The sequence below is a fragment of the Bubalus bubalis genome, chromosome 11, assembly GCF_019923935.1.
Source record: "Bubalus bubalis isolate 160015118507 breed Murrah chromosome 11, NDDB_SH_1, whole genome shotgun sequence".
Taxonomy (NCBI): Eukaryota; Metazoa; Chordata; class Mammalia; order Artiodactyla; family Bovidae; genus Bubalus; species Bubalus bubalis.
The window spans coordinates 79,940,656-79,960,951 of record NC_059167.1 but is presented as its reverse complement, the minus strand read 5'-3'; the positions used below and the strand labels follow the sequence as shown (position 1 = coordinate 79,960,951).

Here is a 20,296-nt window from a genome sequence, read left to right as displayed (position 1 = left end):
GTAACAGAGACACATTTATTCATAAAATGTACTAAATCTCCATGATAGCAGAAAGAATCTGTGGCAATTGTACCATGACCCACTCCCCATCCCCAGCTCAACATGATGGAAGTTCTACTCAAGGTGGATACAACCAAGAACACAAGGCTCCTTCTCTCTCCAGTTTGCAGTGTAGGGTTATCATATCTCCTACAGAGGGGCTGGCTGCTGTCCTTTCTTACCTCCCCCAGGTCTGTGTTACAGAAACTGTATTACAAACAAAACTAAGAATGTACCCAAGACTATATCCTTTGAGGAACAACATCATACATAGGCTGCACAGTGTGGGAAAAAACGAACTTAACTGAAATAGTCAAGTCACTAGGCAAATAAACAAGCAGACAACAGTAAGTGCCAGAGTGGTGGAAAATGGATATACAGAGTTGCTCTAATAAATGTGGTGGCCTGAATAAGGACTCCCAAAGTTATTCAAGTCCAAATTCCTGGAATCTAAAATATGACTGTAAAAGAAACAGATCAATTTCTGAACACACAGTCTTCCAAGACTGAATGTGAAAGAGAAAGAAAATTTGAACAGACCAATTACTAGTATTGAAGTTGAACCAGTAATCAAAAAACTCCTGAGAAACAGAAATCCAGGGCAATATGCTTCAAAAAGAAATTCAACTGAATAGTTAAAAAAAATTAGTACCCACACTTTACAAATTATTCATAAAAATCAAAGATGAGGAAATGCTCTCAATCTCATTCACTGAGGCCTACAATATCCTGATACCAAAACCAGGCAAAGATTCTACAAAAGAGAAAATTCAGGCCAATATTGCTGATGAATATAGACAAAAAAATTCTTAACAAAATAGTAGCAAACTAAATTCAACAAAACATGAAAAGAATCATGCATCATGATCAAGAGAGATTTATTTCAGGTGTGCAAGGATGGTTCACAATCCACAAATCAAGCAAGATGATATACCATGTTAACAGAATAAAGGATTAAAATTACATGACTATGTCAATAGATGCAGACAAAGATTTTGACAAGATTTAACATTCATGATAAAAAAAACTGTCAGAATATTTGGTATAAAGAGAGCATGACTCAAAATAAAGATAATTTGTTACAAATCTACAGCTGACATCATACTAAATGGTGGAAAACTAAATCTTTTTCTCTTAGATCAGTAACAAGACAAGGATGCAACTCTCACAATTTCTATTTCCCATAGTACTGGAAGTCCTAGCCTCAGTAACCAGACAGGAAAAAGAAATAATTGGTATCCAAGTTGTAAAGAAAGAGGTAAACTGTCTCTAATTACAGACAGTATGCTACTCCATACAGAAAATTGTAAAGATGCTAAAAAACTAATAGAAACAATCAACAAAGTTAATTACAAGTTTCAGGATACAAGGTTAATATACAGAAATCTGTTGCATTTCTATACACTAAAAGTAGCTATCAGAAAGAGAATTTAAGAATACAATCCAATTTCTAGTTGAATTTTGAAAAATCAAAAGTATCTAGGAACAAATTTAACCAATGAGGTGAAAGACCTGTACTCTGAAAACTGTAAGACATTGATGAAAAGAATTTAAAATGATGTAAATTGAAAAAGGAAGCTGAGAGGGCTATAGTAAATAAGAGTCCATGGCTTTTCATTGGCTGAGTCCTTGACAGGAAATAAGAGGCATCTTTCATCTTCCCTTTGCCCTCCACTATGTCCACAAGCCATGAGAGTTTCCCTTGTCTCCCAACACTTCCTTGGTGGCTCAGATGGGAAAGCATCTGCCTACAGTGAGGGAGACCCGGGTTGGATCCCTGGGTCAGAAAGATCCCCTGGAGAAGGAAATGGCAACTCACTCCAGTATTCTTGCCTGGAAAATGCCATGGACAGAGGAGCCTGGTAGGCTACAGTTCATGGGGTCACAAAGAGTCAGACACTGAGCGATTTCACTTTCACTTTCTGTTTAATAATTTTTTATAGTTTATAAGACAGAGATGTAAAGATATTTGACTCCAAAAGAGGAAGGAGCTATGGTGATGGGAGCGAGAAGTTCTAGTGATTCAAGAAGGAGTCACGAACTTAAGAATTTAGTTGGCCTTCCAAAGCTAAAAAAGGCAAGGAAATGGATTATCCCTTAGATCTCAAGAAGGAATCAACTTTGCCAGACCTTAACTATAGACAGTGAAATGGATTTAAGATTTCTTGCATCCAGAATAATTTTCTTCTAAGTTACCAAGCTCATATTGAACATTGAGTAAGGTTTATTGTTGATGTTCACTTTGCTGCACTTGTAGGATGGGATGATGCAAGTGTCTGTTGGGACGCATTCTGGTGAGGCAGATCTGAACATTCTTGAGTCATCTAACTAATCAGGATAACAACTTTATTGGAGTTATATTTTTTTCTTTGAATTCTTTTCACTTTTTACCATTTTTCAGTTCAGCATACGGTGGTTAAATATTTATTTTATTTTTGTCCTCTTATCAGCTTTTCTGCTAGTTTCAAGTTAGAAGTCTATAGTGCAGAAGGAAATGTAGATTGAGAAAGGAAGATAAAGACCAAAATTCATAATCTGTAGGGCCAAAAAGTGTCTGTGATTAAAACTGTACTGGTGTAGGTAAGAAATAATCTGCACTGCAAATGCCCTGTGGTGGCCTCACAGTGTGACTGTGGCTGGAGGAGGGGCTGAGCCCACAGAGGGTTTGTGTAGAGGCTGCAGGTGCCTGGGGAGCACTGTGTTGCACAGCACAGAAGTAAGTGCCTGAGTCTGTGGTCTGCGAAGAGGAAATGTGCAGTGAGCTGCGGCGTTCTTTAGGGATTGTTGTGGCATTTAATCTTCCATTCTGCTTTGTTCCTGAAGGAATGTTAAACAAGTGGATAAGGCGGCCACTGGGTTTCTGAAGATACCACTGTACATTGTTCACAGAGGCAGAAAAATTACACCTCAGCACGTGGCTGGCTCCCTCCTGGAGATTCAGGGCTGGGGGACTCTGCTCCACATCCAGCCCTTGCACACCTGATGAGAAACAGAAACAGTCACAGGAGAAGGTCATTGTAAATCTGACAAAACCTTGAAACTGACCCCCCTCACATATACAACTCCCATAGATGATGAGAAGGATAGAAAGTCTGCAGGACTTGTCAGCTCCTCTCCCTCCCTTAACAATACAGCAGCTGCTCAATCCTTCAGATGCCCCTCTGGGGCAGCCCCAACTCACAGCAAACCTGGGCAAACAAAAGCCCCAGCACAGTGCCTGCTAGCCTCTTCATGATGCTTCCTCTTCTTACTGAGACATTTTCAATGTGAGACACTTCACTAAACCCAAGGGGGGCAGTGTCATAAGCTGTGGTGGAAATGTTCCTCCTCCTGCAGCCAGTCAGCTCACCCAACAAGTCCTGCTCAGGCCCTCACTTTGTGAAAGGACACCCCACCCTCCCACCTCAACCAATTCAGAATGGGCTGGCGAGGAGTGGAGGACAGTGGGAAATATAAAGGTCATTATTTTGGACTTGAGGGGCATTTTCTAAGAACATTGCAAAGAAGGCAGACTCTGATTTGGAATTTGTGGAGGATTTTAGGGAAGCTGCTGCTGCTGCTGCGAAGTCGCTTCAGTCATGTCCGACTCTATGCGACCCCATAGATGGCAGCCCACCAGGCTCCCCCATCCCTGGGATTCTCCAGGCAAGAACACTGGAGTGGGTTGGCATAATTTTAGTCTCAGATGGCATGGATGCAGAAGATTCTTGCATGGTGAATTATTATTTCTCAGGAGTTCTCAGGATCCTTTTTTTTTTTTTTTTTCTTTTGCATCTCCTGTGTACTCCCCTGTGATTCTAAAGGGTGGTCATGAATCAGCACAGTATTCATAGCAGTCTTGGCTGGAACACTTTGCAATATTAAGCAGTTTTATTTTAAAATTATATATATATTTATTCTAGACTGAACCTACGTAAAAAGTTATATTGTTTTTAGTCTCTAGATGGGCATTGCAATTAGAATTGCAAATCGTTTTATTTTTATTAAAACATACAATTTAAAAATAAATTTTAAATAAAATTTCAGGTTTAAATACATCATTTTATTTACTTTGTTATTTTTTTAATTAGAGGATATTGTTTACATTGTTGTGTTAGCTTCTGCCATACAACAACGCAAATCAGTCATGGTTAAATATACATATATATATATACCATCCCTCTTGAGACTTCCTCCCCTTTCCCATCCCAACCCTCTAGTTTCTCACAGAGCACCAGTATGGGCTCCATCTGTTATACCGCACCTTCCCACTAGTTATTTGTTTTACACTAAATACATCTTAATTGTTGATTATTGTTATTTGTATTCTGCTTTTTACCTCTGCTGCTAAGTCACTTCAGTCGTGTCCGACTCTGTGAGACCCCATAGATGGCTTCCCATCAGGCTCCACCGTCCCTGGGATTCTCCAGGCAAGAACACTGGAGTGGGTTGCCATTTCCTTCTCCAATGCGTGAAAGTGAAAAGTGAAAGTGAAGTCGCTCGGTCTTATCCGACTCTCAGCGACCCCATGGACTGCAGCCCACCAGGCTCCTCTGTCCATGGGATTTTCCAGGCAAGAGTACTGGAGTGGGGTGCCATTGCTTTCTCCTTTTACCTCTAGTAGGTTATTTTAAAAGAACTAAGAATTTTTTAAGACATATGAAAATCAAGTCTGTGTTTTTCTCAGAGTTTATGAATAATAATGGTTCCCTAATATGGATTTAGAGATAAAAGGGATAGAAAATGAGGACTTGTATATTTTCACTGAAGTAAAACTGAAATGATGTGCAGACACTGGGATCTGATGAACAGTTCGAGACTGTTGCAAATGTTAACTAAAGGAATTGTGAGAAATAGTGTAGAAACATTATTATTATTATTATTATTATTGGGCACACAGTAGATATTAGAGAAATACAATTAGAAGATGTAGAAGAGGAGGAGGAGCTAAGATGGTGGAGGAGTAGGACGGGGAGAACACTTTCTCCACCACAAATTCATCAAAAGAACATTTAAATGCCAAGTAAATTCCACAAAATAACTTCTGAATGCCGGCAGAGGACATCAGGCACCCAGAAAAGCAACCCAAGTCTTCGAAAGGAGGTAGGAAAAAAATATAAAAAACAAAAAAAAGAGACAAAAGAGGGAGGGACGGAGTTCCGTCGTGGGAAGGGAGTCTTAAAAAGAGAGAAGTTTCCAAACACCAGGAAACCTTCTCACTGCCGAATCTGTGCCGAGCCTTGGAAGCACAGAGGGCAACATAACAGGGAGGAGAAATAAATAATCAATTAAAACCTGCACATTGCTAGCCCTACGGTAACTCCCCCAGCGGAGAAGCAGAGCAGATGCCTGCATCCGCCATTAGCAAGTGGGGGCTGGGCAGGGAGGCACAGCGTGGGCTGCATCGCAAGGATCTGGCCTGAATACCCCGAGCGCTATCTGAGCGAAATAATTTGGGCTAGCAAACCAGACTGTGGGATATCTACCACACGAAAAGCCAGCCCTAACCTAAGACACCGCCAGGCCCACACACGGAACAAAGGACTGAACAGAGATAGCCAGCGGCAGACCATCCCCCTCCGGTGACAGGCAGCCAGAGCCGGAAGGGGACAATCGCAGCCCCAGAGAGACATTATCTATAAAACTGTAAGCAGGCTTCTTTGCTAACTAAAACTTCTTGGGGGTCTGGGTGGTCAACATCAGCCTGAGAGGGTGTGCCGGTTACACACCTAGATAAACAAGCAGCGGGGAGGTGATAAGTCGCAGCAATCGCGCGCGCCAAACACCTCATCACCTGAGCTGCTCGGATCTGGGAAGGGCACAAAATGCAGGCCCAACCGAGAGTCTGAGCCTCTGAGGACTACCCGAGTGTCTGAACCTGAGCGGCTTGGACCTGGTAAGTGCAGGCAGCCCAGGCCCAGCCACAGATGGCTCCCGGCAGAGCAACCTAGAGCCTGAGCAGCGTGGGCAGGGAGGCTACACGCGCCGTGCGTGAACGGGGAGCAGACCCAGTGTGGCTGAGGCACTGCCAGCGCACGCCAGTGTTATTTGTTTGCAGCATCCCTCCCTCCCTCCCCACAGCGCAACTGAACAAGTGAGCCTAAAAAAAAAAATAAAGTGTCCTCCACTGTCCCCTTTGTGTCAGGGCGGAAATCAGACACTGAAGAGACCAGCAAACAGAAGAAGCTATAACAGAGGGATCCGCCTTGGAAGCTACAGGTAATAGATTAAAACCCTGTGGTTAGTACCAACTACATAGGAAGGGGCCTATAGATCTTGAGAAATATAAGTCGGACCAAGGAACTAGCCAAAAATGAACTGAACCCACAATACTCACAACAAAACCGGAGAAAGTCCTAGATATATTTTTACTATTTTTACAATCATTCTTTCTTTCTTTTTTTTTTAATTTTTTAAAAAAAAATTTTAAGTCCTCTATTATTCCTTTAATTTTCACTTTTATAACTGATTACTTTGCAAAAAAAAAAAAAAAGAAGACGACCCTATTTTTTTTAAAGCAAATTTCATATATATATTTTTTATAAGTTTATTGACCTTTTTTTTTTCTTCTTTTCTTTAACATTATATTTTTCAAATTCCAAACTCTACTCTAGATTTTTAATTTTAGCTTTTTGGTATTTGTTATCAATTTTGTACCTATAGTTTTTTTGGTTTTGTTTTTTTTTTTTATAATTTCTGTGACCCTTTTTTATTTTTTCTTTTTCTCTTTCTCTGTTTCTTTCTCTTCTTCTTTTAAATAACATTGTATATCTGAAATTCCAAACTCTACTCTAGATTTTTAATTTATGCTTTTTGGTATTTGTTATCAATTTTGTACCTGTATTTTCTTTATAATTTATGTGACTTTGTTCTTGTTTGTTTGTTTTTTCTCTCTCTTTCTTTTTCTTCTTCTTTTTTTAACATTGTATTTTTGAAATTCCAAACTCTACTCTAGATTTTTAACTTTTGCTTTTTGGTATTAGTTATCAATTTTGTACCTATATTTTCTTTATAATTTCACAACCTTGTTTGTTTTCATTTGTTCATTTTTTTGTCTCTTTCTTTTCCTTCTTCTTTTCTTTAACATCGTATTTTGAAATTCCAAACTCTACTCTAGATTTTTAATTTTTGCTTTTATGTATTTGTTACCAATTTTGTACCTTTAAGAACCCAATCTTCAGTACCCATTTTTCACTAAAGAGCGAGATTACTGGCTTGACTGCTCTCTCTCCGTTTGGACTCTCCTTTTTCTCCACCAGGTCGCCTGTGTCTCCTCCCTAAGCCCTCTCTACTCTACCCAACTCTGTGAATTTCTGTGTGTTCCAGATGGTGGAGAACACTTAGGGAACTGATTACTGGCTGGATCTGTCTCCCTCCTTTTCAGTCCCCCCTTTTATCCTCCTGGCCACCTCTGTCACCTTCCTCCTTCCTCTCTTCTCTGTATAACTCCATGAACAACTCTGAGCGGTCAGTTGTGGAGTGCACATAAGGAAGAGATTACTGGCTAGCCCACTCTCTCTATTGATTCCACCTCATCTCATTCGGGTCACCTCTAACTCCCTCCTCCCTCTTCTCTTCTCCATGTAACGCTGTGAACCTCTCTGGGTGACCCTCATGGTAAACTTTTCATCTTTAATGTAGATGTTTTGTCAGTGGTGCTGTATAGAAGGAGAAGCTTTGAAACTACTGTAAAAATAAGACTGATAACTGGAAACAGGAGGCTTAAGTCCAAACCCTGACTCCAGGGAGCTCCTGACTCCAAGGAACATTAATTGACAGGAGCTCATCAAATGCCTCCATACCTGCACTGAAACGAAGCACCACACAAGGGCCAACAAGTTTCAGGGCAAGACATACCAAGCAAATTCTCCAGCAACAAGGAACACAGCCCTGAGCTCCAGGATACAGGCCGCCCAAAGTCACCCCAAAACCATAGACATCCCATAACTCATTACTGGACATTTCATTGCACTCCAGAGAGAAGAAATACAGCTCTACCCACCAGAACACCGACACAAGCTTCCCTAACCAAGAAACCTTGACAAGCCACCTATACAAACCCACACAGAGCAAGGAAACGCCACAATAAAGAGAGCTCCACAAACTGCCAGAATACAGAAAGGACACCCCAAACTCAGCAATTTAAACAAGATGAAGAGACGGAGAAATACCCAGCAGATAAAGGAACAGGATAAATGCCCACCAAGCCAAACAAAAGAGGAAGAGAGAGGGAATCTACCTGATAAAGAATTCCTAATAATGATAGTGAAAATGATCCAAAATCTTGAAATCAAAATGGAATCACAGATAAATAGCCTGGAGACAAGCATTGAGAAGATGCAAGAAAGGCTTAACAAGGACGTAGAAGAAATAAAAGAGAGTCAATATATAATGAATAATGCAATAAATGAAATTAAAAACACTGTGGAGGCAACAAATAGTAGAATAACAGAGGCAGAAGATGGGATTAGTGAATTAGAAGATAGAATGGTAGAAATAAATGAATCAGAGAGGGTAAAAGAAAAATGAATTAAAAGAAATGAGGACAATCTCAGAGACCTCCAGGACAATATTAAACGCTGCAACATACGAATCATAGGGGTCCCAGAAGAAGAAGACAAAAAGAAAGACCATGAGAAAATACTTGAGGAGATAATAGTTGAAAACTTCCCTAAAATGGGGAAGGAAATAATCACCCAAGTCCAAGAAACCCAGAGAGTCCCAAACAGGATAAACTCAAGGCGAAACACCCCAGGACACATATTAATCAAATTAACAAAGATCAAACACAAAGAACAAATATTAAAAGCAGCAAGGGAAAAACAACAAATAACACACAAGGGAATTCCCAAAGGGATAACAGCTGATCTTTCAATAGAAACTCTTCAAGCCAGGGGGGAATGGCAAGACATACTTAAAGTGATGAAAGAAAATAACCTACAGCCCAGATTATTGTACCCAGCAAGGATCTCATTCAAATATGAAGGAGAAATCAAACGCTTTTCAGACAAGCAAAAGCTGAGAGAATTCAGCACCACCAAACCAGCTCTCCAACAAATACTAAAGGATATTCTCTAGACAGGAAACACAAAATGGTGTATAAAATCGAACCCAAAACCATAAAGTAAATGGCAATGGGATCATACTTATCAGTAATTACCTTAAACGTAAATGGGTTGAATGTCCAACCAAAAGACAAAGATTGGCTGAATGGATACAAAAACAAGACCCCCTACATATGTTATCTACAAGAGACCCACCTCAAAACAGGGGACACATACAGACTGAAAGTGAAGGGCTGGAAAAAGATTTTCCATGCAAATAGGGAAAATAAAGCAGGAGTAGCAATACTTATATCAGATAAAATAGACTTTAAAACAAAGGCTGTGAAAAGAGACAAAGATGGTCACTACATAATGATCAAAGGATCAATCCAAGAAGAAGATATAACAATTATAAATATATATGCACCCAACACGGGAGCGCCGCAATATGTAAGACAGATGGTAACAAGTATGAAAGGGGAAATTAACAATAACACAATAATAGTGGGAGACTTTAATACCCCACTCACACCTATGGATAGATCAACTAAACAGAAAATTAACAAGGAAACACAAACTTTAAACGATACAATAGACCAGTTAGACCTAATTAATATCTATAGGACATTTCATCCCAAAACAATGAATTTCACCTTTTTCTCAAGCACACATGGAACCTTCTCCAGGATAGATCATATCCTGGGCCATAAATCTAGCCTTGGTAAATATAAAAAAATAGAAATCATTCCAAGCATCTTTTCTGACCACAATGCAGTAAGATTAGATCTCAATTACAGGAGAAAAATATTAAAAATTCCAACATATGGAGGCTGAACAACACGCTGCTGAATAACCAACAAATCACAGAAGAAATCAAAAAAGAAATCAAAACTTGCATAGAAACTAATGAAAATGAAAACACAACAACCCAAAACCTATGGGACACTTTAAAAGCAGTCCTAAGGGGAAAGTTCATAGCAATACAGGCATACCTCAAGAAACAAGAAAAAACTCAAATAAATAACCTAACCCTACACCTAAAGCAACTAGAAAAGGAAGAAATGAAGAACCCCAGGGTTAGTAGAAGGAAAGAAATCTTAAAAATTAGGGCAGAAATAAATGCAAAAGAAACAAAAGAGACCATAGCAAAAATCAACAAAGCCAAAAGCTGGTTCTTTGAAAGGATAAATAAAATTGACAAATCATTAGCCAGACTCATCAAGAAACAAAGGGAGAAAAATCAAATCCATAAAATTAGAAATGAAAATGGAGAGATCACAACAGACAACACAGAAATACAAAGGATCATAAGAGACTACTATCAACAATTATATGCCAATAAAGTGGACAACGTGGAAGAAATGGACAAATTCTTAGAAAAGTACAACTTTCCAAAACTCGACCAAGAAGAAATAGAAAATCTTAACAGACCCATCACAAGCATGGAAATTGAAAGTGTAATAAAAAATCTTCCAGCAAACAAAAGCCCAGGTCCAGACGGCTTCCGCCCTGAATTCTACCAAAAACTTAGAGAAGAGCTAACACCTATCCTACTCCAACTCTTCCAGAAAATTGCAGAGGAAGGTAAACTTCAAAACTTATTCTATGAGGCCACCATCACCCTAATACCAAAACCTGACAAAGATCCCACAAAAAAAGAAAACTACAGGCCAATATCACTGATGAACATAGATGCAAAAATCCTTAACAAAATTCTAGCAATCAGAATCCAACAACACATTAAAAAGATCATACACCATGACCAAGTGGGCTTTATCCCAGGGATGCAAGGATTCTTCAATATCTGCAAATCAATCAATGTAATACACCATATTAACAAATTGAAAAATAAAAACCATATGATTATCTCAATAGATGCAGAGAAAGCCTTTGACAAAATTCAACATCCATTTATGATAAAAACTCACCAGAAAGCAGGAATAGAAGGAACATACCTCAACATAATAAAAGCTATATATGACAAACCCACAGCAAACATTATCCTCAATGGTGAAAAATTGAAAGCATTTCCTCCAAAGTCAGGAACAAGACAAGGGTGCCCACTTTCACCTTTACTATTCAACATAGTTTTGGAAGTTTGGCCACAGCAATCAGAGCAGAAACAGAAATAAAAGGAATCCAAACTGTAAAAGAAGAAGTAAAACTCTCACTATTTGCAGATGACATGACCCTCTACATAGAAAACCCTAAAGACTCCACCAGAAAATTACTAGAACTAATCAATGACTATAGTAAAGTTGCAGGATATAAAATCAACACACAGAAATCCCTTGCATTCCTATACACTAATAATGAGAAAACAGAAAGAGAAATTAAGGAAACAATTCCATTCACCATTGCAACGGAAAGAATAAAATACTTAGGAATATATCTACCTAAAGAAACTAAAGACCTATATATAGAAAACTATAAAACACTGGTGAAAGAAATCAAAGAGGACACTAATAGATGGAGAAATATACCATGTTCATGGATTGGAAGAATCAATATAGTGAAAATGAGTATACTACCCAAAGCAATTTATAGATTCAATGCAATCCCTATCAAGCTACCAACGGTATTCTTCACAGAGCTAGAACAAATAATTTCACAATTTATATGGAAATACAAAAAAAAAACAAACAAACAAAAAAACAAAAAAACTCGAATAGCCAAAGCTATCTTGAGGAAGAAGAATGGAACTGGAATAATCAACCTACCTGACTTCAGGCTCTCTTACAAAGCCACAGTCATCAAGACAGTATGGTACTGGCACAAAGACAGAAATAGAGATCAATGGAACAAAATAGAAAGCCCAGAGATAAATCCACGCACCTATGGACACCTTATCTTTGACAAAGGAGGCAAGAATATACAATGGATTAAAGACAATCTCTTTAACAAGTGATGCTGGGAAATCTGGTCAACCACTTGTAAAAGAATGAAACTAGAACACTTTCTAACACCATACACACACACACAAAAAAACTCAAAATGGATTAAAGATCTAAACATAAGACCAGAAACTATTAAACTCCTAGAGGAGAACATAGGCAAAACACTTTCCGACATACATCATAGCTGGATCCTCTATGACCCACCTCCCAGGATATTGGAAATAAAAGCAAAAATAAACAAATGGGACCTAATTAAACTTAAAAGCTTCTGCACAACAAAGGAAACTATTAGCAAGGTGAAAAGGCAGCCTTCAGAATGGGAGAAAATAATAGCAAATGAAGCAACTGACAAGCAACTAATCTCAAAAATATACAAGCAACTCCTATAGCTCAACTCCAGAAAAATAAATGACCCAATCAAAAAATGGGCCAAAGAACTAAATAGACATTTCTCCAAAGAAGACATACAGATGGCTAACAAACATATAAAAAGATGCTCAACATCACTCATTATCAGAGAAATGCAAATCAAAACCATTATGAGGTACCATTTCACACCAGTCAGAATGGCTGCGATCCAAGTGTACAAGCAATAAATGCTGGAGAGGGTGTGGAGAAAAGGGAACCCTCTTACACTGTTGGTGGGAATGCAAACTAGTACAGCCACTATAGAGAACAGTGTGGTGATTCCTTAAAAAACTGGAAATAGACCTGCCTTATGATCCAGCAATCCCACTGCTGGGCATACACACTGAGGAAACCAGAAGGGAAAGAGACACGTGTACCCCAATGTTCATCGCAGCACTGTTTATAATAGCCAGGACATGGAAGCAACCTAGATGTCCATCAGCAGATGAATGGATAAGAAAGCCGTGGTATATATACACAATGGAGTATTACTCAGCCATTAAAAAGAATACATTTGAGTCAGTTCTAATGAGGTGGATGAAACTGGAACCTATTATACAGAGTGAAGTAAGCCAGAAAGAAAAACACCAATACAGTATACTAACGCATATATATGGAATTTAGAAAGATGGTAACAATAACCCTGTGTACGAGACAGCAAAAGAGACACATGAAACGAGTTGCCAGTCCAGGTTTGAAGCACCATACTGGATGCTTGGGGCTGGTGCACTGGGATGACCCAGAGGGAGAGTAGGGGGAGGGAGGAGGAAGGAGGGTTCAGGATGGGGAACACAGATATACCTGTGGCGGATTCATTTCGATATTTGGCAAAACTAATACAATATTGTAAAGTTTAAAAATAAAATAAAATTAAAAAAATAATAATAGTAATAAAAAAAGAAGTAAAAGAGGAGAGGGGTAATCAGAGTGGGTCACTTGGAACTTTGCCACAAAAATGTGTTTAATCTAGAATACCTGTTGTAGGGGACCACTGGATAAACAAAGCCTTTTTTTATTTCATATTCTATTGTCTGGACATACAAGAGGAAATAAGGAAGTCCACTAGAGGTAGGAATAGTTGCACATCCACTTCAGGAAGTCCCTTTAGAGCCAGTGATGTGTCTGTCAGGCGGGCCACTGACTGGCCTGCAGTTCTTCCTGCAACATTAATGCTAAATCAATGAAACCAGGACAGACCTACCTATAATGAGACAGTGTCTCTATTCAGATTTCAACCAGAATTGTGTTGGTTCTATAGAGGCAGGCGCATGGAATATAATGTTAGTTATTCCCTGTGAAGAGCATTCCCAACAGGAGAAGGTGGTGAAGAACATGAGACTATGCAGAAAGGAAGCTGAGAGCCATAGTATGGAAGATCTCCTCTGAGGAGCCGGAAGGAATGTGCCAGAGTCCTATTACAGAGAAATCTGAGATTCAAAGATCCCTATTTAAGCAAATTATAGTGACTATCAGGATGAAATGCTTCCTTGACAATGACTGCTCCTGGTATTGAGCCTGTTCAAATGTGCAGCTCAGCTAGCTGAGAGATACAGAAGCTCATAGGAGTGAAATGGAACTTTTGTTGGAGGTGACATTTCCAGTTTATGCAACCTCACCCCCTGGAGGACAACTGGAACAAATCCCATCTTGAGGCTTTTATGCCATATTTCCTCCCCGTTCTTACCAAGGTTGAATCTCTTCCCATTCTAATTTGATGAGTGTTTTCAGGGGTTTGCATACTAAGTTGTTGTTCAGTCACTAAGTTGTGTCAGACTCTTTGAGGCCCCGTGGACTGCAGCATGCCAGGCTTCCCTGTCCTTCACTATATCCCAGAGTTTGTGCAAATTCATGTTCATTGAGTCAGTGAAGCCATCCAACTATCTCATCTTCTGTCACCATCTTCTCCTGCCCTCGATCTGTCCCAGCATCAGGATCTTTTCCAATAAGTTGGCTTTTTGCTTCACATGGCCAAAATTTATTGGAGCTTCAGCAGCAGTCTTCTGAAGAATATTCAGTTGATTTCCTTTAGAATTGACGGGTTTGATCTCATTACTGTCCAAGGACTCTCAAGAGTCTTCTCCAGCATCACAACTCAAAAGCATCAATTTTTCAGTGCTCAGAATTTATGGTTAAACTCTCACATCTGTACATCACTACTGGGAAAACCAAAGCTTTGACTATACGTATCTTTATCGGCAAAGTGATGTCCCTGCTTTTTAATGGGCTGTTTAGGTTTGTAATAGCTTTTTTTCCAAGGAGCAAGCATCCATTAATTTCATGGCTGCAGTCATCATGCAGTGATTTTGTGGACCTAGAATATAAAATCTTCCACTGCTTCCACTTTTCCCCCACATTTGCCATGAAGTGATGGGACCGGATGTCATGATCTTAGTTCTTTGAATTTTCAGTTTTAATCCAGCTTTTTCACTGTCCTCTTTCACCCTCGTCAGGAGGAACTTTCTTTAGTTCCTCTTGGCTTTCTACCATAAGTGTGGTGTCATCTGCATATCTGAGCTTATTGATATTTCTCCCAGCAGTCTTGATTCCAGCTGGTGATTCACTCAGCCCAGGGTTTTACATGAGGTACTGTGCATAGAGTTAAATAAGCAGGGTGACAATATACAGCCCTGACATACTCCTTTCCCAATTTTGAGCCAGTCTGTGGTTCCATGTCTCATTCCAACTGTTACTTCTTGACCCACATACAGGTTTCTCAGGAGACAGTGGTGAACTTCCCCTATCAGTGCTCCTTTCAGATATCAAAAGTGGGTTTTAAAAATACAAATAGCCTCATATTAGAAGAAATGAATTACAAATACCCATTCAGTGAGAAGGTTGAACTAAACCAAAATCAAAATCTCTCCAATGAGTTAATGAGGGATAATTGACCGTTCTGTTATAAAACATGCAGTTTTCCTTGCCAGGTGTTTGAGAAGAAGATGTATGTTCATGTCTTTTTCATGAACGTGAAGAAACACCATGGAAGGTCTAGCCCTTAGGATGTAGCAACAGTGGAGTTTGAATGTTGACCTAGTCGAACCATATTATTTTGTTTGATATCTTTGAGTAATCATTCAGTGCACTTTAAATCATGAGAAAAGAGGCTAGAGATATGACTCAATGATATGGTCAATATACTGGTGGGAGTCAAGGTTGGTAATGCAGTACAATCTAGTTAGTTGAGGGAACTACAGTGACTGGAATGCCTGTTAATCTATGTTTCCACTTCCTCCTGATTACTGAAAACACTGTAGTTCATTGAATTTCCCTTTTCCAACCCACACATGGCTCTTCCTCAACCCTGGTCCCAGAGTAGCAGCAGGCAAGTCTTTGGGAATGGGCTGCAGGGGGCTTAGCGGCACTGTGTGGAGGCACAGAAGTATGTGGCTGAGTCTTCAGTCTTCTGATATACAGGGAGCTGTAGCCCTCCTTAGTATTCAGAGTGACTCTCACTTGTCCTTGCTCTTTTTCATCCCCATTTACACTCATTACAAACAGGTTCTTGAGGGCTTTTTGCAGGTTCCCATCTGCAGCAATGAAATTAAAAGATGCTCACTCCTTGGAAGGAAATTTATGACCAACCTAGACAGCATATTAAAAAGCAGAGGCATTACTTTGCCAACAAAGGTCCATCTAGTCAAGGTTTTTCCAGTGGTCATATATGGATGTGTGAGTTGGACTATGAAGAAAGCTGAGTGCTGAAGATGCTCTTGAACTGTGGTGTTGGATAAGACTCTTGAGAGTCCCTTGGACTGCAAGGAGATCCAACCAGTCCATCCTAAAGGAGATCAGTCCTGGGTATTCATTGGAAGGACTGATGTTGAAGCTGAAACTCCGATACTTTGGCCACCTTATGTGAAGAGCTGATGCTGGGAAAGATTGAGGGCAGGAGGAGAAGAGGACAACAGAGAATGAGATTATTGGATGGCATCACCGACTCAATGGACATGGGTTTGGGTGGACTCCAGGAGTTGGTGATAGACAGGGAGGCCTGGCATGCTTGGTTCATGGGGTCACAAAGAGTTGGACACAACTGAGCGACTGAACTGAACTGAACTGAACATCTGTACTAGTGTAAAGCACAGAAAGAGCTAGAAGGGGAACTGCAGGTGAAATTGGGACTCTCTCCTTCCTGAACATAGTAAAGGAGGACACTGTTCCACAGTCAAGAGGCTGCTCACTCCTATTAAGAAAGACAGGTCAGACATAGAAAATAATTTATCTACAGAGTATTCATCTTCTTCACATCCCCAGATATTAGAACCTGGAGGTGCCTGACTGCATCCCCCACCTTCCCCATCACTACCCCAGACTGCTCAGAATATCTTCAGCAGTCCCTGGACTTATGACCAAGATGAAGCCACAGGATCAGCAATGAGGCTAGAAAAGGTCTCCTCTCCATTTATCCTGATCAAGTATCCTCAACATGGAAAGCTGTACAGCCTAGATCTGTGGAACATTCTGCTTCAGGTAATAGGATTCTGCATCTGGTTGCCCAGCCAATCAGAGAGAATAACATATATATGTGCTAGAAATACACCATTTCTGTCCTAGAATCAGTTTCCTGTGGTTGAAGGAGGAATTAAACACTGCTTTCTCAAGACCAACTTCACAAACATTAAGGATATCTCTTACGAACTCATAATGCAAAGAGAGCTGAAACCTTTCAGAACTGGGTTGCCTTAGGATGGGCTGCTGTTATTCAACTTGAGAGAGATTGGAATTGCAAATGTGGAAGGAAACACACTTTGGTTAGGAATCTTTTACATAAAATTTTGATAAAATTTATAAAATTTCAAATCCCAATTTATAAATGTGCACAAGTGCTATGTGTTAAATTATTTTTATGCACAGCATTCTAATAGAAAAGTTATGCAATAGAGATATTATTTACAACTTACAAACAAGAAACTAAAGATGAAAGAGATCAAGTAACTAACCTGAGATCACACGTATGGTAGGTGGCATAGTAAGAATCACAGCGCATATCTATCTGGCTAAGTAGTCTATAGTGTTTGGAATCTGCCACACCACCTACATTTGTGATACTCAATAATGTGAAGGGTTAGTGAAGGTTTATTCTAAAAATATTGGGAACCTGCTTTGTGGTTATTCTTCCTAATAACACCAAAATGTGCAACATCTGGTGAATGGATAAACGAAATGTAATTCATTTGCCAGTGAATTGCTATTCCTCAATAAATATGAGTGAAATACTAATGTATGCTACAAAATAAATAATGTTTTAATTATGTTAAGGAATAATAGCCAGACACAAGATTACATATTGAATGATTTCATGTATGTGAAATATTCATGAAAGGAACTTATAAAGTTACAAATGTGGTCAGTGGTTGCTGTGGGGCCAAGCGTGGAAATAAAGAACAACAATAATTGGGGATGAAGGATAATTTACTAAAAATTATTAAACTGGAAGTTCAAAATGGATGAATATTAGGGAATGTCACTTATACCTCAATAGAGTTGCTTAAAAATAAATAAGAATTTTGTTCTGTCTTTTTTTTTTTAATTTTATTTTATTTTTAAACTTTACATAACTGTATTAGTTTTGCCAAATATAAAAATGAATCCGCCACAGGTATACATGTGTTCCCCATCCTGAACCCTCCCTCCTCCCTCCCCATTCCATCCCTCTGGGTTGTCCCAGTGCACCAGCCCCAAGCATCCAGTATCGTGCATCGAACCTGGACTGGCAACTCATTTCATACATGATATTTTACATGTTTCAATGCCATTCTCCCAAATCTTCCCACTCTCTCCCTCTCCCACAGAGTCCATAAGACTGTTCTATACATCAGTGTCTCTTTTGCTGTCTCGTACACAGGGTTATTGTTACCATCTTTCTAAATTCCATATATATGCGTTAGTATACTGTATTGGTGTTTTTCTTTCTGGCTTACTTCACTCTGTATAATAGGCTCCAGTTTCATCCACCTCATTAGAACTGCTTCAAATGTATTCTTTTTAATGGCTGAATAATACTCCATTGTGTATATGTACCACAGCTTTCTTATCCATTCATCTGCTGATGGACATCTAGGTTGCTTCCATGTCCTGGCTATTATAAACAGTGCTGCGATGAACATTGGGGTACTCGTGTCTCTTTCCCTTCTGGTTTCCTAAGTGTGTATGCCCAGCAGTGGGATTGCTGGATCATAAGGCAGGTCTATTTCCAGTTCTGTTACAGTCCAGGAAGAATGTTAGTTTAACTCAACATGTACATATTTATTTAAATAGTGATTTGGGGCCCACAATTTCCCTAGGACCTTTGAAAATTACAAAAGCAATGTTATCTGTGAGCTCAATATGTAGCTGGAAAACTAAAATGCATCCAGGAAAATTTATTAGTACAAGATAGAATTAATTAAGACTGTTCAGAATCTAAATCTACTTCTTGGAATCTGGTACTGCAGATTAACTGCAAAACCTTCTTTCCAGTGAACAACTGAAATAAGCAAAGGAAACAGCATGGTTGTTGTTCAGTCGCTAAGTCGACTGTTTGTGACCCCAGGCACGCTAGTGTCCTCTGTCCTCCACTACGCCCTGGAGTTTGCTCAAATTCATGTCCATTGACTCAGTGATGCTATCTAACCACCTCATCTCTTCTCACCTAAATAGTATGGGGTAGGTGCTAAAAATCAGAGCAGTGCCTTCCACCTGTGTGCTCAGTCGCTCAGTCGTGTCTGACTCTTGACCCCATGGACTGTAGCCCGCCAGGCTTCTCTGTCCATGGGGATTCTGCAGGCAAGAATACTGGAGAAGCTTGCCATGCCCTCCTCCAGGGGATCTTCCCAACTCAGAGGTCGAAGCCAGGTCTCCCACATTGCAGGTAGATTCTTCATTGTTTGAGCCACCAGGGAAGCTCATGAATACTGAAACTTAAGTCGTGTTCTGAAAAGAGAAACAGGATTGGAAGGTCTCAATAGCTAACTCCTGACTTACCTTCCTAAGAAAAGAGATGCAGTTACGGTTAATAAAGGAATATCTGAAAAGTCTCATTAATGTCTCCTATTTAGAAGTATAAATGTATGTTTGGGGAGGGGCTGCGAGACTAACAGTAGTGTAATGTAGTGTTAGTTGCTCAGTTGTGTCTGACTCTTTGCAACCCATTGACTGAAGGCTCTACCGTAAATGGGATTTTCCGGGCAAGAATACCAGAGTGGGTTACCATGCCCTCCTCCATGGATCAAAGCTGTGTCTAAACCCAGAACCAGGGATTGAACCCACATCTCTTATGTCTCTTGCATTGGCAGGCGAGTTCTTTACCAACTAGCGCCACCTGTGAAGCCCTGACACACAGAAGTCACTACAAATCAATTTCCTTTTTCTTTTCTCCAGATCACAGCAATCAGCCCACTTGAGGAAGGATTGTGAGGACATGACCACACCATTCAGAAAACTCATTTGCTATGGAGCTTATTTCTGAGGAGACTACTAATTCCTTGATAAATTTACCCACATGTTGGAGGGTCTGTGTCCAAACCAGGAAGTATAGGGCTCCAACAGCAGGAAGCATTCCTTCAACTAATATGGCAGTATCCTGAAATCTAAAGCTATTGTAATTATCTGAAATAGAGGCCAAGCCAATTGACCACTAGATAAATTAAATAAATCTGCCTGGAGTGGCTTGTAAGGTAAAACTGTTGACATTTTTAGATAAACAAATCAAAATGAGTCCAACTTCATCTTTTATTTTAGAGTTTGAGTAGTATGAGCTCTAGAAATACTTTTATCTTTTGCACTACACATACATATATATTAGCTTCCCAGGTGGCTTACTGGTAAAGAATCCACCTGCAAAGCAGGAGACACGAGTTTGATTACTGGGTCAGGGAGATACCATGGAGAAGGAAATGGCAACCCACTCCAGTATTCTTGCCTAGGAAATCCTGTGGATAGCAGAGCCTG

At 39.7% G+C, this 20,296-nt stretch overlaps 2 gene segments (V, D, J or C); both read right to left on the bottom strand.

The window, feature by feature from the left end:
* Positions 1-20,296, bottom strand: part of LOC102415345 — a gene marked incomplete in the record, with an annotated part of 786,957 nt that overhangs the window by 728,548 nt on the left and 38,113 nt on the right.
* LOC102390189 lies at positions 2,342-3,351 on the bottom strand. The segment is given in 2 exon segments: positions 2,342-3,018; positions 3,221-3,351. Coding segments are annotated over 2 exon segments (471 nt in total).